We start from the raw sequence: 25,661 nt of genomic DNA on the forward strand, positions 1-25,661 counted from the left end.
CAGACAACACCCTGTTACAGCATGGGAACTGTTATCAGCTTCTTCAATTTCTCACAGTTGTACACCACAACATTGTGATCAGACAGAGGGGGGGGGGGGGCAGGGTTATCCCTCTCTGCTGTGCTAGCCTAAATTAGGAAGCACATGACACAGATCTGACAGCATTCCCTGTAGCATTTATAACCTAAAGTAGGTCTTTTCTCCTGTCGCTGACCCAATACACTGATTCCTTTCTTCTTCTTTTTTTTTTCTCCTCCACAGTTGAATCTTAAAATAGTTTCTGAAAAATGTGTGGAGCACAAGTTTTTCAGGGTTAAGTTCTGTGTTGTTGCTGTGCAAGGAACATCAATCAGGAAATAAAGAGCTGCATAGCTTGAGAGTATTTTGGGAAACATGGACCTTGATTGTGTTTATTTGTTGTTGTTGTTGTTGTTTTGTTTTTTTTTTGTCCAGGGAGCAGCTAGTTTTCTCAGGTGAAATTTTAATGTGTGGTTCAGTCACTCTGATAATGGCGATAGAGGTGTAGTTGACTAGAGTGGTGAGTTTCTGCCGCAGCTTAAACTGGACTCATTTCCTTTTAAAGGTGCATTTTTTTTAATTTTTAATTTTTTTTTTAGGCCGGACTCCTTTAAACATCCCCACAGTAAAATCATCTTTTTTCTTTTTTCTACTTTGCTATAAGTAGAATCCAGGATGCTTTAACACCCAGTATTATTTATTACACCAGTGTGTCTCGCACATTATGTGCTGAGGCACATTTCAGCCACAAACATCACCCAATTACTGATCCCCTGAAAATATGTTATCAAGCTTTGTACAGCTGCACAAAGCGGCAGACACAAACAAGTGAAATATACCACAATTAAAATTTTCCTGGAATAAAGGAGGCTCATTAAACTCATTGAATGTATTTTCACGGGGTAATTAAACAGAATGAGTGTGGAAATGAACACAATCTGAAAGCACACCTGTTCAACCAGGAAAAAGTGGATGTTTTTGTGTCAGGGCGAATGTGTGTATAGCATCTAAATCCCTCTCATGCATCTGCTTTTAAGGCAGTAGTTTGACATTTTAGGAAATACATTTATCACTTTCTCTTTTGTTGCTATAACTAAGTTGAGAGGACAGATATCACTCTCACGTCTATGTGTTTAATATTACAGCTACTTATTTTAGCTTAGCATAAAGACTGGAAACAGCAGCTAGCCTGGCTCAGTCCAAAAGTAACTGCGCTTAGGCGAGACATCATCTGGCACATACCACACTTTTTTAAATTTAATTTAAATTTTAAACAAACAAGATATAACATGTTAACGTAATACAATACATAACATAAGCAGTAAGCTAGTAGATTGATTCTGTTAGAAAGAAAGTGAATAATCACATTTCCCAAAATGTCAGTCTGTATCCTTTAACTGCAGTGCTGAGGGGCTCACTGGGTAGTTTTTCTCTTGATGTACTCAAGGGTTTATTACTTTAAGATATTAATCAGAGCGTCATTATTGAGTTCTAGTTAACAGGAAGTCAGAAAATTGGATCAATTTGTGGTTGTCTGGCAGGGGAGAAACAATCACGGCAGTGTCTCCAGCTGTAACAAAATAGAATCCGTGCCAGAGAAAACGGAAGTCACAGCCCTTGTGTCTTGAAAAGTACTTTAATATCACTCACATCTCCTCATCCTGTGTCTTACCAGTTGCTGCACTTAAGCTCGGTGTCATCCTGAGGTAATGGAGAATAGCTCTCTGCAGCAGGGACAGAAATTTCACTGACTGTTAGAGAAAGAGCATCATGATGAAAACACTGCTGGTCCAGGCTGCTGGCGTTATGATATTGCCTGCGACTGTTGCCTCTGTGCTGCAGTGTTTGAAGCTGAGGTGGGAACAGCCACAGGCAGCTCTTTCCTCCTCAGTTCACTGGTCTGCAATGAACAGTAAGGGGCTCTTTAGCAGCAGTCAGTGTGCTGCAGGCTGCACATATCAGACTATCTGTGGATTGTAACGCCAACACTCATACCTCTATCAGCTATTGTGCTTGTCCCTCTACAATCGCTAGGACAAAATACTGGACTTATGAAGTAGGATTAAAAGCTGCTTAGTGGACATCAAATTTACAGGTGGCTCAGATGAAACTGATACTGTATCAAAAAGGCGTTTATTGTCTCGGAGTGTGGGTGAAATCTTTCCATGAGGGTGGTTTCCTGCTGTCTGGATCTGTCATCGTCTAGTACTGGCTTTAATGTCTCATTCTTCAGTAGGACTACCTTTTGGACGAGGCAGCACGTGTATTTACTACATTGTAACATCTGTATGATATGTGGTCAGATTCTTTGTATCTAATGCTACTGTAAATAAAAGCTTCATGAAACATGAGGTTAAAGTCTGATGTTGGTGTTTGTGAAATGATGGATGTGATTTGCACTGAGCTACTGAAACAGTTTGCTATGAACTGCAGAGAAACATCTGCACAAAGAAATCATAAAACTAGTGTTTTACTCAGTGAAAAGTGTATTTAAAGTTTAGGAAATGTACTTTTTACTCCGTTGCATTGATCTCACAGTAAATTACTTTTCAGATAAATATTTTATACATAAAATGTCCTTCTATAAAATAATTGTTATAGATTAAACCACCCTACAATATTTAACATAATATAAAATAATAATGAGTAATACTCCAAAAATATAATATATATACAAATATAACTATATTTACTATAATGAATACTATTTACTTTTACTGTTGATATTTGATGTATATTTTGCTGCTACTATACATATATAAACATAAGTCTAACTCTGAATTTCTCGAAATTTGGCACAAACATTCATTTGGACTCAAAAAGGAACTCATTAGATTTTAGTGGTCAAAGGTCAAAGGTCACTGTGACCTCAAAAAATACATTTTTTCATGTCATTTTAGATTTAGTTTTGCGTCACTCTCACGAGCTTTGCTTTAAGGCAGATATTTGCCTCAGGTGGTGGTGGAGACCAAAAACACAGCTAAACATTGACCTTAAATTCATCAAGTGACCAGAAATGTTTGTGTGCTGGAATTGAAAACAAGCAACAGGGTTGTTGTATGCACTTTTAATTCACTAATACTGATACTGTCGGGGCGACTTCAGGCCTGAGCAAAGTGCACTATGCCCTCTCACTGAAGTTAGCACCACTGTGTTTATTATAGTTGATTTTAGAGCTTTCTAATGAAGTTATATCTCAATCGTTGTTCTTGTCGTCGTTGTCCATGATCTCAGTGCAACCTTGTAGTGTAATGGATGAGAATTCAGTCTGTCCCTGACATTAATCACCAACACAAACATATCAGACAAAAACAAGACAGACATGTTGCATTTACCAGATTTATTTATTCTATTCCCATAACGTGATATTTCTCTGACATGGAACAGCTACAATGATAACAGACATTTTCAACATTTCTGCACTGAATCAATATTGACTGTCAGGGAAATGAAGTGACACAGACTGATTATTGAACACGTTCATGATAATTTTATACAATAAATGAGTTATTCATTTACTAAATTAAACCTGTTATTACAAATGTCAGATAATGGCTTGCTATTTAAAAAGCAAGAATATGATACAACTACCACGTGTACAACCAATCGCAGGAGAGAACTCAGGCTTTCACTCAAACAGATGGACGGAGCCACTGCTCAGAGATCAGATCATAGGGCTTCAGCCAACAAGAGGACATACTGTGTAAACTGTACCTAAACCATTTAAGAGCTGGGCTGACTTTTCACTTTTTCTTCCAGAGGCTGAGCTTAAGTGGTACAGGAAGCCAAAAGTTAAAGCAGCCCTCAGCAAGCAGGAAAGAAAAAGTGCTTTGGGGGTTGTTTCTAAATGAACAGGGCTGCGGTGAGATGAAATACAAACAGCAGAGGCAGGATCAAAGTTTCAGAGTTTATCAAGAGCCAACTTTGTAAAAGCTTTTTGTCTGAGCTGTGCAGTACTTGCAGGAGGCTAAAAATCAATCAAAAGTGCATCACTTTTCTTTTCCTCTGTACACAAGCATGCAATGAAAATTAATTTCTCAAATCATCTGCCCCCCCCTTCTTTCACTCAACTGCATGAAAGGATCTTTTATATTCAAGCTATTTCCACAGAGATGAAAGTTACTTTGGCAAGCCGGTAATCATACTTCCAAATAAATATACGAGCGGCTCATTTACTGCAGGCTGAGTGTCAGTGGTCGTCTGTCAAATGGCTGGAGCGAGAAACTCTGAGTTTTGTTTGTTTTCTAAATCTTTTCTGACCCAAAAGGAGAAAAAAAGAGGAGAGGAGGATGGAGGAAAGGAAAAAGGACGTTTGATGATTTCTAACTCAGTTAAGACTCAGGACTCCTCAACCATCACCTTATTTCCGCTTTACTCCCCGATCCATGTTTGCAACATCGTCTCCTCTCTCCACCTCCCACACGGGATCCTCTCTTCTTAGTTCTCTCCCAGTTTGAGCCGTGCAAACTCGTTGGCCATCTGTAGCGCCTCCTGCAGGCACTGCGTGTTCCTGCCCGTGGCCTGGGCAGACATGTCCTTGCCTCCTCCTTTGCCGTCCAGCAGGGGGCACAACTCCTGAACCCACTCACTGGCCTTCAGACCACGATTGGCCACATCCTGGGGAAAGGACGGGTGATAAAGGTTAGATCTGTTGAAATCGTGGCCTGTTAGAGAGAGGCTCCCTGCACCTGTATGACCTAATGAATGAGAGGGTGTGTTACCTGAGGGACTTGACACAGGCAGGTGATCTTGCCGGCGTCGGGGTCTACGGTGAAGAGCATTGCAGCGGTCTGAGGGGATTGCGTCTTCAGCAGCTTCAGTGACTCATTCAGAGCCTGAGAGAAAGAGAGGGAGGGAGGGGTGAAGAATTGAAGTAAAAGAGAAAGAAAGAAGTGGGAAAGAGAAGAAACAAGAAGGGAAGAAAGAAAAACAAGTCGCCTAATCAGCACTATTGATGTCTCAAGGTCAGAATTAATGGGCCACAGAGCTGATTTGTTCCTGTGGCAATAACACAATGAGATAAGCTATGAAACTGCCTGAGAAAATGTGCAATACTGCAGAGATAAAGTGAATTTTAATACTGTTTACACTTTTCATTTGTTTCAAGATGCTGATGAAGTCTCTGAGTTATGGATTTGCTCTGCGTCTGTAGGTGCTTCTTTTAACAAGGATGTGGTTGATTTTCAGTTTGTTTTACAAAGCATTTAAACATGCGAGATGAAAACTCTCACCTTGGCCGAGGCTCCGGTCTCCATCTCCATTATGAGCAGCGCTTGGTTGGGGCTGCTTTCGATCACCTCCTTGGTCTTTTCCAGGACTCTCTTCTGGATGTCAGTCTTGTAGTTACGGTCCAAGTCATCCATGATCTTCTTCAAGCCCTTCAGGGTTTCCCTCATCTCGTCCTTCTGCCACTGGGAGATCACTGCTGTGCCTATCGACTGCAGAGAGGACAGACATGTTGATACCGCATCGCAGAGTTGTTCGCGTTTTGAAGTTTTTCTGGCAAAAAAAAAAAGTCTTTTACCTCAGTCATGTCAGCGATCTCTTTCTGCATGTCCTTGTTCGGAGCCGTCTGCTGCTTCACCTTGTCTCCGAGTGCGGACAGAGACTGCCGCAGGGCGTCAGCTTTCCTCAGGGCCTGATGAATGTGAGGTGTGCGAGCAAATAATGCAGCGAGAGATGAGGAAAGAAAGAAAAAGAAACAGAGTGGTGAGAGTGAGAGGAGGGAAAAGCAAAAAGATAAAGAGGAGGATCAAACGACAATTGTTTGTCTAAATATAGTAAAGATTAATTTGCCCTTGGGGCCTGGAGACAGAGGAAAAATGCAAAATGCTCATTTCTAGCTCCAAGTTCACAACAAGTCAAATACAAGCTTAATTAAAGTTTCATCATCAGGGTGGTTTTTCTCACCAGGTACCAAAATGAGGCATTTTTTATTTAATTACTCATGTTAACACACCAAGACAGGTAATCGTTTAATATTAGATTGACATATACACGGAGGGAAGATGAATAAGTCTACTCCCTTTAAAATATTGGCTAAGCTGTTTTCTATAAATGTGTGCGGGAGGGTGAATAAGAGCATAATGCTGGAACTGTGTGTGTGTGTGTGTGTGTGTGTGTGTGTGTGTGTGTGTGTGTGTGTGTGTGTGTCCTGACCTTCTGGGCCTCTGCTCCTGTCACAGCAACAATGCGGCGGATGCCCTTAGCGATGGCCTCCTCTGAGACGATGACAAATGGCGCAGCGTGACCCGAGTTCTGCAGATGGCTGTAGATAAGAGAAACCAACAGCACATTACCAACAGTGTTGTGTGGGAGGCAGATGAGGAGCAGAGCGGTGAGGAGAAGGAGGACCAGGAGCGGCAGAGAAAACATTACAAAACAGCAGCAGGAGCAGGAGCAAGGGATTCTTTGAAGTGGCTGCACATTAAAAACAACATCAAAGAGAACATCAGGACGCACAACAACAGTTTACTAAATCCTGAAGCGGCGTGAGATGGTGGTGATGGTGGGACTTACAATTAAAAAACAAAACTTCATGCAAATGTGTCCTCCAGTGCTTAAATCCAAACCAGTCCTTTATACGTGCAGGGTAGTTTTCAACTCCTACGCACATAAGATACAGCTTGGAAATCATTTTGACTCCGTAAAATGAAATGAAGAGTCTTCCTTTAATCTATGTCAGAGCAGGGACGTCTTGGCATTCAGGTGAATTTTACAGCCAGGAGCAGACACTGTAAAAGTCAGTGGAGCAAGTCTAATCGCTGGCTTGAGCTCTACAAAATGTTCAAGGCCTCGTCTGCGCAGGGACACGAGTGTCTCACTGTAAAGACCCACAAATCCAATTAATGGGTTCTACTTTACACGCCACCACTGGGCAGGTCTGGCACTTCTGAAAGCTGTTGGCTTCATGCAGATGCCGACTTTTATTTAGAAACGACTCTCAGTCTTCATGCATACAAACCGACTACCGGCAGGACTACAGATGTAATGGTGAACATACACTTAAATCAGGAGATCGGGTAAGAGTAAGTGTTCACAGGTTTGAATTTCTCGTCCTGTTGTGCGTCTTTATGAATTTTCAGACTTGACAGACACACATCCCTGCCCGTTGAACCAGAGCCACGCACACGGTCATTACGTGTAATGACAGACAATTACGGTGCGCGAGAGTCCCAAAACCGTGAAGCCAGGTAACAGCAGTGTGAGAGAGAAGCACACAAACATAAGGCACATACTGCTTTATAAAGGCAAGGACCAGGAACTTCCCAAACAGCGACAAACAATCCGACGTTTTCAGGCATAAAATTATACGTTATTATATAGATTATATAATTATATAATAATATATAAAATTACTTCACCCAAAAAGCTCACTGCCACAGAACCATAATATATTACCTAAAACATGTATCTACAGAAATTAGCTTTTTTAGTTGTCCTTTTCATTTCAACTGCTTTCTTTAAGAAAATAAACTTTGACTTTTCGAAATCGATGGTTAATAGGGAATAAATGTCTCTCTGTTTCATTAGGCGTCGGTCTGCTATTAATAATTATACTGAAATCAAAATAATAAATCCATTAACAATTTAATACATTAAATATGCGATATAAAGCTAGCTGAACAGCACCAAACCACATGAATTTCACTCGAGTCAATAGCTGTGATGGCAATGCTACCATTATAAAGGCAGTGCACTGTAAGTCTCCCGCTACATTTTTTTTTAGCCGCAGCAAAAACCCCACAGGTGGGCCAAATGATTTCTGTTGTATTTCTGTGTAACAGTCGCACTGCAAAGAATACAACCCCAGGCAAACTGAATCCAATTTGGTTAGAGAAATACATTTTCTGAACAGTATGGTTTATAAGGCTCAGCTCCAAGGCAACACCAAGAAACAATATGAAAAAGAAAAATTCAGGCCAAAGTGAAATATCACACCAAGAACTTGTCAGTCACCTAACAGTGATATACTCACTAGTGATGTTACAGCTCATCTGTGCTTTAGACTTTCAGCTAAACTGGGAACAGGAAATATGAATTTCACTGTTGTGTTTTCATTTCCCTTTGAGGTCTGTGTTTGTGAACATATGCACAACATGTTTGTGGCATTTCTGATGTTTAGAATTCAAGAAACCACATTTTGGAAAAATAGAAAAAAATAAACAAAACAAACAAAAACCCTCAACATTTATGAACCAGATGCACTTCAAAACAAGTTACTCCATGTTCTCCACATGGTATTTGCTCCCAGCTTGTCAGTATTGTTCAGTAATAACATAGTGAAGTAAAGTGAACCAAGATGCTGACTATGAGCCCTGTGACAGGCTGGTCTGCAGCCCTCGTCGGTAAGAGGCAGAAATGCATGAGAAAAGAAGGAAAGCATCAAACTCACGTTCCGCCACAAAACTCAATGGAGGTGAGGGAGCCAGCAGTACTGGTAGGGTCCTTCAGCAGGTCCTCAACGGGGATGCCGATAGACACGACGCGGACAGGGTCGGGGTAGGTCTCATCAAACACAGCACGCAGACCCTGAATGGCCTTGGCTTCTGCTAGCGGGGCGTCCATGGCGTAGACCGGCTGGAGGGTTTATACAGAGTAAATATTCAGAGTGGAGTAAAAAACTAAAAACTACTATCCGATGAGGGATCTTTCGTATTCATTCTGAAACTGACCTTAGCCTCTTTTATCATGGCACAAGCGATCTCCTCAGTCCGGCGGACCTCCCCCGTGCTAAGGGCACCTTTAGCAGTAAAATCAAAGCGCAGGCGGTCGGAGGCGACGAGGGAACCCCTCTGGTCTGCCTCTCCCAAAACCCCTCGCAGGGCAAAGTTTAAGATGTGTGTGGCGGTGTGGTTGCTCATGATTGGCCTACGACGAGCCTGGGAAGAGAACGTGGATGGATGTTTGTCAAATAACCAACAACTCAGAGCTGAATCCAGGCAATAACGCTCAGAAACAGATGCTGAAAATGCGTCATAAAACGTACTTTTGTGTCACGTACGACTGTCAACTTTCAAATAAGGTGGATGTTCTCACCTCATCTACATGTAAGGTGACACGGTCTCCAACTTTCAGCTTTCCATAGACGGTCCCCACATGGAGAACGTAACCTCCTCGAACCTGTGTATTCTTCACTGTGAACTCCATCCGCTGCAAACAGTGGAAGAAAGACAGTGATACAGCATGGTTAGACATGTTTTTGGCTGCAGGGAAAAAAAGAAAAGAAAAGGAAAATACATTTGAAAAACTTAAAGTCCTGTAAGTTTAGTTAGAGAGCTTGCTGGTGGCTTTTGTGTTTTGTTCTAGCATTTAGAGAGAGAATATACTGTTCTTAAAACTAACGCCTCAAAGTTTTTGAAGTGTTGTAAGAACTTGTCAGATATGAACGAGAACAAAGACTTATCAAGCTGACAAGGTTTAGCAAGCCTTCACATACTTAGCAAAAATGAAGATTGTTAGAGAAAAAACATCAAGACAGAAAAGAAACAAAGTACTGGCATTTGAATGGACTTGTTTTTTGACAGACAGCCGTCTGGAAGCCGTGATAAATGTGTCCTCATGCCATTCCAGCTCTCACTCATGGGACAAAGACGAGAACAATTTATTATCTTTTACCTTTTATTTTGTCAAAACTGTTATTTTATTTGGCAGCCTTTGTCGCCTAGAGGACGGTCTTTTTTCCTGCATGCACAATTTCCACCAGCTATCAGAGCCACCGGTCCCTATATAAACAAATGTTAAACACCAGGTGTGTGCTTTGAAGATAAGATAGTGTAATAATCTTTTCTCCCCAATTAAAAGTCAACAAAAGGGATTTCATTTTAGCTTTGGCAGAAACTTGGGTTTTTGTTTGTACCTGCAATGTGACGGATATGTAGTTTGGGACAAAAACAAAACACCAACTCTGGAAATTACCTTAATGACAGATTTTTAATACCTCAGAACGCAGGTCTGGGACCCGTAACAACCCACTGAGCAGCACATGCATCCACTTTCTGTTCTCATTGTAGTTTTCCGTATTTTTCTTGCACTTACATCCTCTGTGCTGTCGTCCTCTCGGAGCATGAAGCCCTCGTCAAACGTCTGTCCGCCCTGCTCAGCGTAGAAGGACGTCTGGTCCAGCAGCACACCACACTCCTGACCTGTGGTCACTTCATCGCAGAAGGCGCGGTCGTGACGCAGGGCCAGCACCGTAGCTGAGGCCTGCTGAAAATCTAAACACACGCAAACAGGATGAGGGTCAGTACATTAATGTCCTGAAAATACGGACAACCCACTGAACTGAGATCTGTGGGAGGAACGGCATATCACTTACCATAGCTGCCGTTGTCGTCTGAGCTGTATTTGTATTTGGGAGAGTCGTCGGTGGCGGGTATCTTCTTGTTTCTCAGCTCTTCAATGGCGTAGATGTCCAACATGATGTGGTCCACGTCTCCTGCGCCCTTACCCTGGGACTTTAACTACACACACAAACTTCTGTTATTATTCAGCCGTGACCTAAACTCTGCAACACCTAACTTGACACACAACATCATCATCAGTTTGGTGGACTCAGACCTACACACTCAAGAGAAATAAACGCAAGGTTAACTGAAAGAAGCCTAAATCAACATCAACAAACTATCTATATTTGACAGTTTCCTTAGAATGCCTTTTTGTGTGTGTGTGTGTGTGTGTGTGTGTGTGCGCGCGCACGCATACAAGACAACAATAATCAAGCCTTCGTGCATTATAATAAAAAAAGTGACTGCACCGTCACAGATAATGATAATTCTCCGTGTCACAAAGAAATCATCTCAAAATGGTTTCATGAACATAACAGCGAGTTCACTTTATTTCTGTGGCCTCCCCCAGTCACCAGAACTGAATCCAACCAAAACATTTTTGGGATGTGTCAGAACCTGAATGTGCTGCCGACACATCTGCAGGAATGATGTGATGCAGTCATGTCAACATGAACCAGAATCTCAAAGGAAAGTTTCCAACATCTTGTGGAATCGATGCCACGAAGAAGAAGAACTGACGTTGTTTAAGAGCAAGCGGAGCCTCTACCCAGTGTAAGTGTGGTGTTCCTAATAAAATGCTGGATAAGTGCAAACAGACTGCGCTGTGTTGGCCTGCACTGTAAGGCTGCAGTCTTACAGTAAAGAGATCAATCTTTCTGCTAAATCAAACAACAAGGGATTAGAACAGGGCTGTAAAGTAAATGAGGGTTTATTTAAACAGCAGGTGCGCGGCTCCTGTTTTCTGACTTACAATGCAATACTGGAGAACGCTGACACAAGGCAAAACATTGTACCCACGGGAGCGGACCCAAAACACTACTCAGTGGAGTTTCCCCTTCACCGAGCAGTCAAAGCCAAACTCAAACAATCAGTGCATATCAGAAGGTTTCATTCATCACCGTCCACCCCCTCCTTCCATCTCCTCACCTGTGCTGCCTTCTTCTCCTCCTCAAAGGCGGCCATGTCCACCGCCATGCCTTTCTCCTCGGCGATGAGGGAGGTCAGGTCCAGAGGGAAGCCGTACGTGTCATACAACAACCACGCTGTGTCACCTGCACGCACAGACGGAGAGAAAAACGCTGCTTGATATCCGGGAGAGGTGTCTGTCTGAAGCGACAACGATTAAAGACTCGTGTCCTCGAGTCAAACAGTAAATACGCCACTGATACAAATGATGCAGTCGTCATCTACGTAAATCAGCATAAAGTTAGATGTGAAAAGCACAAAGTTTCATATCTGTGCTATTATTCTATTTCCAACAACGGAAACGTATTTTGCAAGTCACTGTCTGTTCGACTTGTGCTTTGGCATTTGCAGCGTCCATTCTGGCTGAGCCCACAAATGACGCTGTCGCCCCCCTGGGACAAAGGGGAAATAAATTGCAGGTAGATGACAGTCTGTCAAAGAAATCCAATACAGCGAATACCAACAACCCTGGAGGATGTTTTCAAGGAAAGATGGATGTGCATCTATTTGTTTTCATTTGAATTTATGGTGTGAAAGATTAGTTAGTAGGATTTTAGCTTTTCTATTTGTAGCCTCTTTCCTTTAGTCAAACGGGAGGGGGGGGGTGAGACGCCGTGCATGACCATCGGACAGATGGAAGAATGAAGGAAGGGACCGATCCATAATGTCAACAAAAACATTGTAATTGGATTAAAAGAGAAAAAACAATGGAAGGAGGGAAGGAGTGATAGAGACAGAGAAAGTGATGTGGGTGGTGAGGAGAGATCAAAGGCAAAGAAAAGCGGCTGGAAATAAACACTGAACTTGTTAAAACCGAGGGAGATTGGTGATATCTATGTAACTTTAAAAACACATGATGATCTCAACACAAACCTGAGCTCAGGTAGGACATGTAACGCGAACACATGCAAGTAATAACACTTCTCTTTGAGTGTGTCTCACCTGGGATGGTCTTGCTGTCTCCCAGAGTCATGATCTTCCTGTCGAGGATACGGCGTCCTCTGCTGAGGGTTTTGAGGAACTGCGTCTCCTCCTCATTAATAATGTCCTTGACCATTTCTGGGTCTTTCTTCAACTCCGGGAAAGCATTGCCCTGGAGAAATGAAGAGAGCGTATGATCAATGATGGGATGAGGGACGGTTGGAGAAGAAGAAGCAGAGAGATGAGAGGGAAGAAGAGAAAAGAGGAAGAGGAGACAGGCCACCGTTTAAAGCGTTACAGCATTGAACTGAATGTGAGATGTTACCGAGATGTTTCCGAAATTCTAAATTTAATGCATTTTAATACCTCAACAAATAAATCTAATAGCGAGTCTGTCCCTATACCCACACTTGTGGTCTTGAAAACTCAATGCACATCCATGCACTGCCAGGTAGTCAGCAAGTGTGTCCCACATTGGGAAAATACACAGTACACACAACCCACACTCGATGTAAACCAATACTACTCTGAAGTGTATCCCACAATTCAATTCTGTCTGCTGCACTTTTTCAGTCCAGTTGTTGGCAGTAATGTGTCTATAAGCTGATTTTAGGAGACGAAGAGCGACCAACAGACATGAAGACAGTGAAGTGCTGAAATGCTCCAATCAGCATGAATATTGTTATAATTCAAACACTAAGGCAGAACCATATCAAGTTATTACTCAGTATCTATTCTTCTTGATGACACTGATCAGATAAATAATGCATATCTGACACCATCAATATAAATATTGAATATCATAGATTAACAATCATTTTTAAACGTTCAAACATGATATGAATTTAAAAAAGATAACACAGAGGTTTTAAACAGTCAGGATTAGGAAATCATTCATGGCATGGTTTTTCTTGAATGTAGCGTAGTGGGGTGTGATAATGAAGCTTTGCTTACAAAGTCTGTTAATCTTGTTCCACACCCAGGTGACCATGTGGCGCATGCTGCTACTGTATCAGCTGACTACACTGTGCATTACAACATAAATAACTCATTTCACTTATTGGTTGAACTTAATGTCACCTTCCCTCGAGAGTGGTACCAAAGTATAATCACTTAAGTTTTTATGCCACACATTTATTTTTAAATCAAACTGAAACACTCGAGTAGTTCATGTAACCACCATCACCACCACTGGGGCTCAGTGCTCAGATTAGTCAGGCTCCGTCCCTACAAACTAAGACAAATTCTAACTAATACCAAACGAGATAATAAGAATTTGGTTCTTTCCGTAAGACTTCCAGGGTTTAGCACCAATGCTAATTTGTTTATTTTCTACAATCCTGTTACCTGCAGGAAAAACAGCGAGAGCAGGTGGTGTCCGGTGCAGAGCCGGCCAAATACACAGCTCAATAAAACAAGAAGAAAAAACATTTGATTTGGCGGAGATAGAAAAACAACAGGTTTAATCCTGTTGGTCAATGAGATTTAAATTTTAAAATGTAACTCAAGGCCTGTCAACACTTTTTAAGCACCGTGGATTTACTGAGATAAAAACAAGGAAGTAAATCTCACCAGGGAATCGACCACCACATCCACCAGAGAGGCGAAAAAGCCTCTCTGAGCTCCCAGCTTCTCATGGGAATAACGGACTGCACGACGCAGGATCCTCCTCAACACGTAGCTAAATATAAAAGGGGAAAAAGCATTACAATTACGAAAACCTTGCATTCATAGCAATGTTGTCTGAAACATTGTGTAGTTTTGCAGTATGGTGCAAACTCTATGGTGGGTGTGTCAGACTTACAATGAACCTCAAGGACTAGAACTAGTTCAACTAGTTAAAACCTTATAGTAAAACTGTGGTGCACAAAGACAAATTACAGTATGTTGTGGTGCACACACTGCAGATGCTGTATATGCTTCAGATGTTTTTTTTCAGTGTTCTAATTCCCTCAATTTCTTGCTCTGAAATGTTCGTGTCTCACCCTCTTCCTGTGTTGTCAGGCCGGCCGCCGTCGGATAAAGCGATGGTGATGGTGCGGGCGTGGTCGGCCAGCACACGGTAGGCCATGTCGATACCATCAGCATCCTCAGCACCTACTTTGCCAGTGTAAGGTCGAGCACCTGTACCCTGAAACAAACAAACTACATTGTGACTGTGAACTAGATCAGTGGTTTCTATTCTTTTCTTCTTCGATGTGCATCCACAGCCCTTCAGTAACACATCTGTAATGTTCCACATGTGCTCAACTGAATGCTATTCAACACTTTTCATTATAGATAAGTGGCTATTGTCAGAATATTTTTCATACACGACATGGTGATATTGAAACTGTTGATGTTTAGTCTTGGTCTCCATGGGATGGTTTCACAAAGACAGACTTTAACTATGGCTTAAATATATCAGATAGTCAGATTTCAGATAGACGTCTAAACTCATCTGTTGCACAAAACAGTTTATTAGTTGACTATCTTAAATTGGACTCTGGCAAATGAATTCTGGGTAAATTAAGGCTTTTTTTTAACAAATCACCGCATCCAACCGCTGACCTCCGTTTACCCCAGCAGGAAGAGCGGAGTAAGTGGGGTCAACAGCGCTGCGACTGGGGCTCCCGCACCGGCTAGCGGTGGCGCTAACAGCAGCCTCCCGAGAGGGACAGACAGAGGCCAATGACAGCCAAGAGAAAACAGGTAACATTAAGCCAATAATGTCTCTAGTGATTGTTTGAATGACAGCAGTCAAAAAAAAAAAAAGAAGTTATACTTTGTCACAGTGGTTTGTGGTATGCTAACGGTTGAGCCGGTAGCTAGCTGCTAACGATTTAACGATACAACCTATGTGCAAGTTACGTGTCAAAAAAATCGCTACAACTTGGCCTTCAGAATAAAGTAGTTTATTTTTCCCTGTCTTTGTCTTCTAAAAACTATTTTCCCCTCGCATTGCTCTTTAACTACGACGTCAGCAAACCACAAGTTATGAGCCATGTTTTCTTGTTTTTTGTTGTTGGGTGCTACTGGCCAGCACAGGTGTCACTGATTGTTACTATGGTAACATTAGTCTTAGACCTGAGTTAGCCTGGAGGTAGGGTGTCTAATTTTTTTTAAAAATTAAAATTAGTCAGTCTTTATTTTTGTGAATCAGTCTTACTTGCATTAGACTGATCTCTGAGCCAAATTAAGACTGTTTTACCACTACAAACCAGTCTGAGATATCTTTGTGAGACTGGCCGCTTCTTGTGATCTTTGTGGTGTTTTTCCCCCAGTAGTTTTGGTTTGGTATGCAGTCACCCTAGCATGCCACGTATCCATTACTACCTACTGCATTTTGACTTCTCTGCTTGTTTGTCTACTAGTTTTCATTAACTCTCAATGGCAGCAAACACTGTACTGCTTACTAAAAATCTGTTTCACATATTTCTAAACCTAATATTTTTGCATATTTTTACACATTATGGTCAGGAATCACTGTATATGGTTACTGTGTTTCTTTTATCACCTCAGGTAGAGAGGTGCTTATGTGTACCTTGAACAGTGCAATAAAACAGCAAATGGTTTAAATGCCATTTAGCAGCCGACTCAGAGGATTGGGTGTCTTCTACATGTAAATTAATCCTGCATAATGATTTAAACAAAAAAATGTTGCCAGAAATCAGACCAAAGCTACTCTTCAGGTTCCTCGGCATCCAAAAACAGTGATGTTTAAAGTTGCATTTGTAGTTGCTAGGTTCCATCACTGAGCGGACAGAGCAAGCGGCCTCAAGCTTTAAAGCGCGTAAACAGGTGCGCAACTTCAGACCTGTGAAATTCCATTCAGTTACACAAATCGTGGGCATTTCAGTACCTTCTGAATGGCATCAAAGTATGGGATGAAGAGATCAGTGTCGTAGTTGGACATTTTGTTCTGCAGTACAGACACCAGGCGCTCCAGACCCATCCCTGTGTCGATACTCTTCTTAGGCAGCGGCTTCAGCTCCGTCTCTGACTCTCTAAGCAGGGTGGACAGGGAGACGGGTTAAAGACACTGATTCACTGATCAGTTAATGAGTGAATGACTAAGCAGGAATGTAGTGTGACACCACACAGGTTTTTCTTACTGTGCACATGTGTAAGAATTTCACAAAATAACCCACTGTTCTGCTGCAAGTAAAGGACGATCATACAGTTTTGTTTTCTGTCCTGGATCTTCTCTTTCAGAAACCAGATTAATGGTCTAAATGGCCAAGTAATCAGATTTCTTCAGCAGAATCTTCTTGTATTTACCTATTTAATGACAAATTTCTTTGGACTTTACAGACAATAGAAGGAACTGTAAAAATGTCTGGAGAGTGTGTGATTTGATTCAGTGGCTGCACTGCATATGGTACAAAAGAGATGATGATAAAGGTGTGTCCAAATTACACCATTAACTGCTCAAAATTTATAATTGCGTAAGGTGTGTTACTGTCACAAAGCTTGTGAACATTTCAATGTTCTTTAAATTACCCACTGAACTGGTTTAAGCCTTAACTGAAAAATGCAAGGGGTCAAAGCTGCATGCAGAGTTTTATACATCTATTGTGGGTTAGTTTTGTCCACCTATCACTCGACTGGTTTATTGGAAATAGCAATGAAAAATCTAAGAAAACAAACAATTCAGATGCAATTAAAAGCTGAAGACATCTGATCAACCATTTGCACGGAGCCTAAAGTCCACACAACAAACATTTTGCTGCATCTGACAACAACAGCAGCAGTAAAGTCCTGTTGTGAAAGCTGTAAAGTGAACTCTGGTGTGGGACAAAACAGTTGGACCATGACTGTCTGACAAGGACAGTCTGTATTTATACAAATTATTTGGTAACCATGGTAAAACAAATGAGCACCAATATGTGAATATGGGGATTTTCTCTGATTGTTCAGAACATGGAAAAGGCTTAAAAACAGAAATGCGTTTTAGCACTAATCTCACAATAACTATCACCCATAATATTACAGTACAAGACCTTTTCGTCCAGCGGATTATTAGTAGAACAATCATGCTCATAAGCACTTATTTCTTTGTTTGCTCTTTCATGTTTATGTCCTTGCAGAGGACATAAACACATAACAAGCAGTAAAGGGCTTCATGACTGCTGACAATTTGATTTTCCTATGTGAGTCCATATAACGCTGCTGGTGCAGGATGACATCACCAAAACTGTCAAATGAACACATTAACTCTCAGTCCATAAGGATTCGTGCTACAGCTCTTAGATTGTAAAAAGCCAGTGTGAACATGGACTACAGCTCAAAGACAATAACAGCATCATTTGGTCCACAAATTATTAGAAATGAGGATGCTGGCCTTTATGTCTGCACTGATAATTGATTTGTGAGGGAAATATACCGTAAATATAACTTTTAATGTAATCTCATAAGTGTCTCTCGTGTGTGAGTCTGTTACCTGTTGAACTGGATGAACACCAGGTTCCAGATCTCCAGGACGTTGGGATCGTCCATATTCACCAGGTGGGAGGCGTCTCTCCCTCCGATGCGGTCATAGTGGATCTCACTGCAGGGACCGCAGGGACCAGTGTCTCCCATCTCCCAGAAGTTATCCTTCATACTGCCAGGCAGGATGCGGGCCTCCTCCATCCTGAGAGAAGCAAAGCAACACAGAGAGACAAGATTTCATTACATCCTTTCAATTAACAGGTAAAATTAGGTTGTTCATTGTGTTGTGTGAAAATTAGAACATACGTGTTTGAATAATTTAGCCATCTCAAACAAGATGTCGATATTTACCCACTGACATTTCTTGATTATGTAAATGTAATTACATGGAAGTCACAAAATGAAGAAAAAAAAAGATTTGAGGTATAAATTAAAGAATAAAGAGGAGACCGTAGCAGCAGTCTGTCATCAAGAATACTCAGACGTCAACCCATCAGATCTACCTCATAAATCTGCAGCTATATACAGCAAGGCAAATCAAAATCTGATCACATCATCTACTCCACGTGCAGCAGCCTTACCAACATTTTTCATACCAACGCGTTTGTCCTTGCACACTAAATTTCTGATATTAATTTGAATTTATTGGCTTTAAGTGTTAAGGAATGACAGCAATTTCTGGTAATAAAAAGAGAGAGTCATAGAAAGTAAAATGATAAGCGGAGGAAATGTCAACTGAATGCTCTGACTTACTCCTCCACATTACCTAAATGAATGGTAGATAACTGCACTGTTGAATCGCCAAGGGGAAAATGTTTCACGTAAAAGATAAATATTTGAGACAGGGAGTTGGGGAGGTAGAGAGAAAGAGAGAATCTTCTAGGCTGTTTTTGTAAGTATGGTGGCTCAGAGGGACTTGATGTGGAGAGGAAAGACAGTTCCCCCAGGAATTATCACACAACATTATGCAATTGCTTTAAACAGGGGAAGATATACAGTACAGTATATGTTGTGCAACACAAATACGTTGCACAACGTATGTAAAAATAGATTTTAATGATTTGTAGAGGAGCTTTCCAGTACTTCCCGGAGGTAATGCAGAGCATAAAAAAATTCATTCACAGTGGGAGCTGATTATTAAGAGTTACTCAAATATGCCCAAAAGCAAATACATCTAATTCTCAAGCTGGTCTCACCCTAAGTCGATCCAGATCTGTTTGCACTCCAGGTCGGGCTCCAGGCCTGCATCAGCATTACCCCCGAAGTAGGTGACATACAGACGGTCTATGGAAATGCCAAACTCCTGGGTCAGCAGCTCCAAGGCCATCTTACAGGCCAGTTGCTGCAGAGGGAGGTGGCAAGATGCAGGATGAGCAGAGGGAAGAATGACAGAAGCGTGAGAGAAAGTGACTCCAGTTTACTACGTAAAACACACAGGAAAACAAAACTGATTGACATAAGAATCTAAAGCTGTTATTGCTTATGATTACAAATTATTTTACAAACTTCAACAATTAATTCTTGCATGTGAATAAAGTTGGTCGAAGAGCACTACAGCCTGTACAGTTGTAGGTATAGCAAGACCATCTGATAGGTTGATTTTAGTTTGTTGCAGATATATCATTAACAGTACATATGTTGGCTGATAGGTAGAAAGACATTGCAGTAGAGAAATTAAACCTAAGTTTGAGGTATTTTAGAAACTGTCATTATTGTTTATGCAAAAGCAATGACAAAATGGTTTTTCAAATGTAAAATGTCACACTTAGTATTAGTCTTCGTTACAAATCTTAAAAAATATCTGTGGGATCCCTATCAAGATTATTGTTTGTGTAATATGTTTGCTAGAAGAAAAAAAAAAATCAACAATCAACAACAATTTCCATATAAATCATTATCATTTCTTAAACATTTCAATATCAGTCTGGAAGTCCAGGATCAGTCAGATTTTAATTGTGACAAAGATGTGACACAGCTGAAAAGGATGACAACACAATACCTTAAAGTAGTCCCCAAAGGACCAGGACCCCAGCATCTCGAAGAAGGTGTGATGGTAGACATCTTTACCCACATCGTCCAGGTCATTGTGTTTGCCTCCTGCACGGATACACTTTTGAGTGTTGGCTGCACGATGCAGCCTGGCCATAGGGTGGGAAGGATCGATGGTGTTGAGGAAGATGGGCTTGAACTAGGAGAAAGGATACAAAAAGCGCTTTATTAGTTAAGTTAAAACGCTGTAAATCAGTGGGTAGATATAAAAAAAAAGAAAAAGGCCAGCCTGTATGAGAGAAGTAGATAGACAGATATTAAGGAGAGATGTGGAGACCCACAACATGGAGAGTGTACCTGGTTCATGCCAGCATTGGCGAAAAGCAGCGTGGGGTCGTCCAGAGGGATGGTGGATGACGAGTGGACGTACTGGTGCTCATAGCGACGGAAGAAGTCAATGAACTTCTCACGGATCTGAGCTGCACTCAAAGAGGAGTCCATTCTGAATCAGCTCTCTGGACAAAAATACAAAGAAAAAGAAAACTGAAGGATCAAGCATGGTTAAATGTACAGCTCTAAAGGGCAACAGCCATTTTTAATTAAGAACCATGTCAAAATTAAACTGTTCTGGGTCCCTGACTGTGTCTCACAACATGAAGATTTGTGTATGTAAATTACTAGAACAGTTAATGGCAAGAAAGTGGTCTGAACATGTGGCAACTTAAGCTCCCAGCATATATAGGGCAACAAAGAAAGACAAATCATTCGGTCTCATGAAAACAGCTCGTCTCATATTACTGTCAAACAATTTTTCAATTTGCACAGATATTCTTTTTACAATGACACAAAAAGGAGAAAGAGAAAAATTTTGCTTGATAAATGATTTGGACCCAAAAAAACAAAAAATCAATTGTCAAAAACTAGTGGCATTTATTTCCGTGTCAATCAACTAATCGTCAATTTATGTCAGTTTTGTATCATATTGCGACCCCTAACCCAGTTTGTTCAAGTCAGTTTGTGCGGTGTGCTTGTTCTAACAAGATTCTTTAGCAGAGACAGTTCTTCTCTGTCATTTACTCCTTTCCAACAAATTGGCCTTTGGCTCTTCTCATAAACCAACAGCAGCTCAGGAATCCTGTGAAACAGGTGAGATTTTTCATGCTGAAGTGCACTGTAATCAAACTGACAACACATCTGGATCAATGAGTTTAGGATCTGAATGTGTGGCAGTATAGCACTGTCATATTACTGCAGTATTGCATCACTCAGCAGCCTATGGCTCATTTGGGCTTTTCTCGCGGTTCTTTGTGCTCATAATTTTTAAAAAGCAGCCTTAAGGCTTGAATGCTTTCAGGGCACCCAGTGCTGCCATGGTTGCTCACAAAGGATATAGTTTAGTGAGATGGAGCTTAAGCGGTGTTTGACACTTATGGCTGACATGACATACCTAGGGAGGCCTATAGGAGCAGCCATGAAGGAAGGCAAGAAAAAATTTTGTGTCAGTTAAAGGGGTTTTGTCAAAAGAGAGAAGTGGAACTGACAATTGTGATAATTAATAATTTAACTCATTTATCAGGTAAAATGATAAAACACTGCTGGTTCCAGATTCTCAAATGTGTGAATTTACTGTTTTTTTGTTAACACTGTAAATTCAACACTGTAAATTCCACTTTTTAGCTCTTCAAATGGTTTCCTCACTGAAATTCCCACAGGTAATTAAAGTGTATTTGAAATTCCTCTCCTGGGGTTTTTTTTTCCGTTTTCCTTGTGTGTCATGGGTTTGCGATGTTACTTTTCTGTGCCTGATCAGACACCCAGGTCTGGATGAAAAGTTCACTGAGACAATTCAATTGAAGTTATACTGAACTCAAGTGCTAGCTAATTTCAATTCAAGTTTGAGACGGATGCAAAATCTTTGCTAAGAAGTAAAAAAAGTCACTTGAAAGTCACTTGAAAACCCATGAAGCAAAATCCAAGCCTTTAAATACCCCTATAGGATTTAAATTCAGTTCAAACTATTTCTGGACTTATAAGCAAGCACTATAACCACAATATCACAAAATATACAGTATGCTGTCTATAATTAAAAAGGCAGCAGAAATGAATTCCCATCAGTGGACTCCTCATTTGTAAACTAGCTGGCAAAGGAAACCACACAGCTGCTGCATCCAGCAAGCAGACAGTAAACAGCCACTGTCCCCATCCTGACTACCAAACCACCCAGTTAGCAACCAGAGAAAGTGGAGACACTGGGGTGATGGGATGGAAATTTCAATCTCTGGTAAGAGCAGACCGTTTGAACATGGGGTGTTAAAAGTTATATTGTAAGGCAGATGAGACTTCACTAAAGACACTACTACTGCAGTTTTAAGGATGCAAATACATATCAGGGCCAAAACAATTTGTCTTTTTGCAATCACCATGACAGACAGCTCGGGTGGGTGGCAAATGCTGAAACTAATAATGAGCCCACAGATAATCCAGATTAGTCAGTCAGTGGAGTAGCCCTGTGCTTCGACTACAAAACAGACTAACACGATTTATATATATAACACGAAGTGTCAGAGGGCTGCTTTCCTTTAGCCGTGCTAACTAAAATCAGTTCTCCCATGCCACCTTTATTACTCTGCTGTAAATAGGCAAAATATAAAATACTGCTAGTCATGTCTGACAACATCATTTATTCATTCATTCATCATTAAACGTATTTTAAACTGCTTCTAATAACCGGGATGCTGCATTATTAGCTCGTCAGCAGGTTGTTAACTGCTGTGCTGGACAGAGAGACTAGCTTGACAAGCTGACGTTAGCAAGCTAAATGTTAGCCAGACAGGCTACCCCTATATGTTCAGCCTGAGGAAGAGATTTTGGCACACAACTCTTACGGAGATCTCGTGTTACTAAATGGTAAAGTGAATGTTATTTATTTCAACAGCACCTGATCAAATTATAATACTCACAGAAGTCGCTATTCTCGCAGAATGAATCAGGCACAGCTCCCAAACACACTGTTTTAGCCCACGCTGCACGATCAGAAGGAAAGCACAGAGGAAGGTGAACACGCCCAAAGCAGACGTCTATTGGTCAGGCACAACGTGACGTCAGCAAATGCCGATCTCTATTGGACAAGTCTACTGTCAATCTTAACCAAGCCCGCCACATCAGTGGTACAAACTTCCCTGGTTTGGCTGATGCAATGGAAAAGACACTGGTGTCAATATACAGTCTATGGCCAATAGACATTTATGTTCTACTTGATAAAGACAAATGGTTGAATACATTCGTAACTTAAAAGATCATGTATAATGTTTTGTCAATACTAATTTCTCATTGTTAGAGTTATTAGTATAAGTGTTATGACCTCCTCATCGTGAAATGTATCACCAATTTTCTAATAATTTGTTATTTTGTGACATAATAATAACAATTAAATATTAGTGCTCATTAACCATCAGTAGTTCAACCGTGCACTTTTGGGATTTTATGTAATTGATGTAATTTTGTTCAGTGCAACGCATTTGTGGAATCAGTTCTCCGCTGACTGTGTTTCCGGGGGGGACGAATTCCGTGCTGGACCCGATCACACGCTGTTGCTGCCAAGTTCGGTTTGTTGCACTGCAAGATGCCGACTGATACCAAACGTGTACGCGGCCCAGAAGTGTCCCAAAGTCCGTCTCTGTTTGTGGCCAAACCTGCGGCCGTCCTCCCGTCGCACGGCCCCAGAGCGGACGGTCGGCAGCGGGATCAGGTGGACGTCCGGCCCGTTTTTGTTCGGTGCGGGCTGGTGAGCCAGGCTAAAGGCTCCGCGTACATCGAGGCTGGGAACACCAAGTTGATGTGCTGCGTCTATGGCCCCAAGGAAACAGAGCGGAAAGATGAGACCGATATGAAATGTGGAAGGTCTGTGGTTATTTATTCACTGTATCTTAGCTCTTGGTCTGTAAAATAGTGAACACACAAATGGAAGGACGTTGATTTGATAAGTAGCCTAGTAAAACGCAGCCTTACTTGGTTCAGTATGATCAATAAGTATTCAACAGAACCATGAAAGTGAGAGACACATCATTGTCCCAAGATGTGAAAAAGAGTCTTAAACATTTAACATAAAACTAAACAACGGGGATTGAAGACCAAAATCACAATAGTTATCTAAATGTTAACCAAGGGCCATATCCCTGTGGTTATTGTGAGTAAGAGGTGTTGTAGTATTAGTATGCCATGAGGAGTGTCGTGGGGTGCTGTACAGGTGCTGAACAGTCACTCCTACTAAGAAAAACATAATTTTTTTTCTTCTGAAAATGGTAATAACCTGTAGCATCTCTACTGTTATTTAATATCATTTTGATTCATGTGAGTCAGTATACTGAGCTCAGCTGGGTTCACCCTCAAGCATCCACTACCTCATATCATACATTAGCAGTGTGACTGTGATATGTACTGTTGGAGGAGTTCATGGAGACAACAACAGTGTCTTTCTCTGTGATTCCAGATTGACAACTGACATGCGTTTCGCTCCATTTTCCTGCCCGGAGAGAGGTTCCTGGATTCAGGGGAGCCAGGACAAGGACCTCTCCCTGATGCTACATGAGAGTCTTCAGCCAGCAGTGTGCCTCCACAAATACCCCCGCTCTCAGATTGAGATCAACGTGATGGTTCTCGAGAACAGTGGTTCAGTTCTGGCCCATGCAGTCACGTGTGCTTCTCTTGCTCTTGCAGATGCAGGGATCGAAATGTATGATCTGGTGCTTGGTTGTTCCATCCGCCAGGATGGCTCCTCTTATGTTGTTGATCCTTCCTACGCAGAGCAAAACAACTGCAGCTCAGTCAGCAGCGAGAACCAGGGCGGTCTGACTGTTGCGTTCCTCCCCAGCCTGAACCAGATTTCTGGGCTGCAGTCAGATGGAGAAATGACAGAAGAGACTCTGACAGCCGGGGTTCGGACCTGCATCGAGGGATGCTATAAACTGTACCCAGTCATCCAACAAGCCCTGGCCAAGGCTGTGCGCATTGCTGCACGCAATGCTGCTTTTCCTCCCTCAGAGAGCTGAGAGACTCATTAATTAATAACTGCTCAGTTCATAATTTTTCTCCTTTACAATTTTCAGCCCTTACTTTGACAACATAACATATATTTCTATGTTTGTTATTATGTTTTTGAAATGATAAGAGTGATTTAACTGTGTTTTCTTATTAAATAACTTAACAATGTGCTTATCTGGTATCATTTGTTTTTGAGCCTTGAAGCTTCTAATTTGCTTGACACTGGAAAGTAAAATACAGGGAAGAGCACATGTTTTAGATTAGATTAATGACATTGCTCAACTGGGATAGTTCCTGAATGTATTGTTGTGATCTAAAATACTATATGCAAAAAAACAAAATAACCACAGTCTATTGCAAATGGACACACCTCAGAATCATCCCAGATGAAAATGGTCAACAAAAGGTCTCCAACACAGCGAGGCTGTTGCTCTGTCATTAGCTTTGCTGGAGGTTAAGGTTCAAAAAGGAGTTTAAACCTGGGTTATCTGGAACAAAATTACATGGCCTCTGAAACCAAGCTGCTGTGTCCAGAAGCTTTAAATTGTACCTGCGGTTTAGCCAGAACTCAGTCGCTGTGTCCAGTAGAAATAACCTTAATGCCACCAGAGGTCACCCTATCTTAGTTTTTTGTTAAATCTGGTTAAAATTTCAGTTTTAAGCAGAAGGTGCTTTGTATATCACTTCTAAAACCTAAGACTTTAATATATCAGCTTGTTTCTGAAGCTTATCTTTTAAGTTGTGTCCATAAAAACAGCTGAGCAGAATTAAGGAAGTTAAGAGGTGAGCAAGAAATAATATTTTGTG

General features: G+C 41.3%; 2 protein-coding genes across 2 annotated transcripts; one reads left to right on the forward strand and one right to left on the reverse strand.

The window, feature by feature from the left end:
- Positions 1 to 3,343: 3,343 nt before the first annotated feature.
- Positions 3,344 to 22,892, reverse strand: aars1 (alanyl-tRNA synthetase 1). The gene is made up of 20 exons (XM_023401570.2): positions 22,775 to 22,892; positions 20,172 to 20,329; positions 19,825 to 20,013; positions 19,022 to 19,167; positions 17,836 to 18,027; positions 16,255 to 16,399; positions 14,399 to 14,544; positions 13,986 to 14,094; positions 12,435 to 12,585; positions 11,454 to 11,578; positions 10,337 to 10,481; positions 10,057 to 10,235; positions 9,058 to 9,171; positions 8,694 to 8,900; positions 8,414 to 8,598; positions 6,178 to 6,286; positions 5,543 to 5,656; positions 5,250 to 5,456; positions 4,740 to 4,853; positions 3,344 to 4,635 (listed from the first exon to the last, which is right to left on the reverse strand). The coding sequence occupies exons 2-20, from the start codon at positions 20,313 to 20,315 to the stop codon at positions 4,456 to 4,458; spliced, it is 2,901 nt and encodes a 966-aa protein (XP_023257338.1). The 5' UTR covers positions 20,316 to 20,329; positions 22,775 to 22,892; the 3' UTR covers positions 3,344 to 4,455.
- A 471-nt stretch (positions 22,893 to 23,363) lies between these two features.
- exosc6 (exosome component 6) lies at positions 23,364 to 25,024 on the forward strand. The gene is made up of 2 exons (XM_023401571.2): positions 23,364 to 23,714; positions 24,304 to 25,024. The coding sequence occupies exons 1-2, from the start codon at positions 23,437 to 23,439 to the stop codon at positions 24,860 to 24,862; spliced, it is 837 nt and encodes a 278-aa protein (XP_023257339.1). The 5' UTR covers positions 23,364 to 23,436; the 3' UTR covers positions 24,863 to 25,024.
- The last annotated feature ends 637 nt before the right edge of the window (positions 25,025 to 25,661 follow it).

This window comes from Seriola lalandi, unplaced genomic scaffold, assembly GCF_002814215.2.
Source record: "Seriola lalandi dorsalis isolate HSWRI2012SDOR001 ecotype SW California unplaced genomic scaffold, Sedor1 jcf7180002053697, whole genome shotgun sequence".
Classification (NCBI taxonomy): domain Eukaryota; kingdom Metazoa; phylum Chordata; class Actinopteri; order Carangiformes; family Carangidae; genus Seriola; species Seriola lalandi.

Excerpts from the sequence above, each read along its gene's own strand:
- aars1 (XM_023401570.2), bottom strand. The coding sequence starts at position 20,315 with ATGGACTCCTCTTTGAGTGCAGCTCAGATCCGTGAGAAGTTCATTGAC. Across the intron at positions 6,287-8,413 it reads ATTGAGTTTTGTGGCGGAAC|CCATCTGCAGAACTCGGGTC; the intron begins GTGAGTTTGATG and ends TCTTATCTACAG. Across the intron at positions 4,636-4,739 it reads GCCTGTGTCAAGTCCCTCAG|GATGTGGCCAATCGTGGTCT; the intron begins GTAACACACCCT and ends TCCTTTCCCCAG.
- exosc6 (XM_023401571.2), top strand. The coding sequence starts at position 23,437 with ATGCCGACTGATACCAAACGTGTACGCGGCCCAGAAGTGTCCCAAAGT. Across the intron at positions 23,715-24,303 it reads ACCGATATGAAATGTGGAAG|ATTGACAACTGACATGCGTT; the intron begins GTCTGTGGTTAT and ends CTGTGATTCCAG.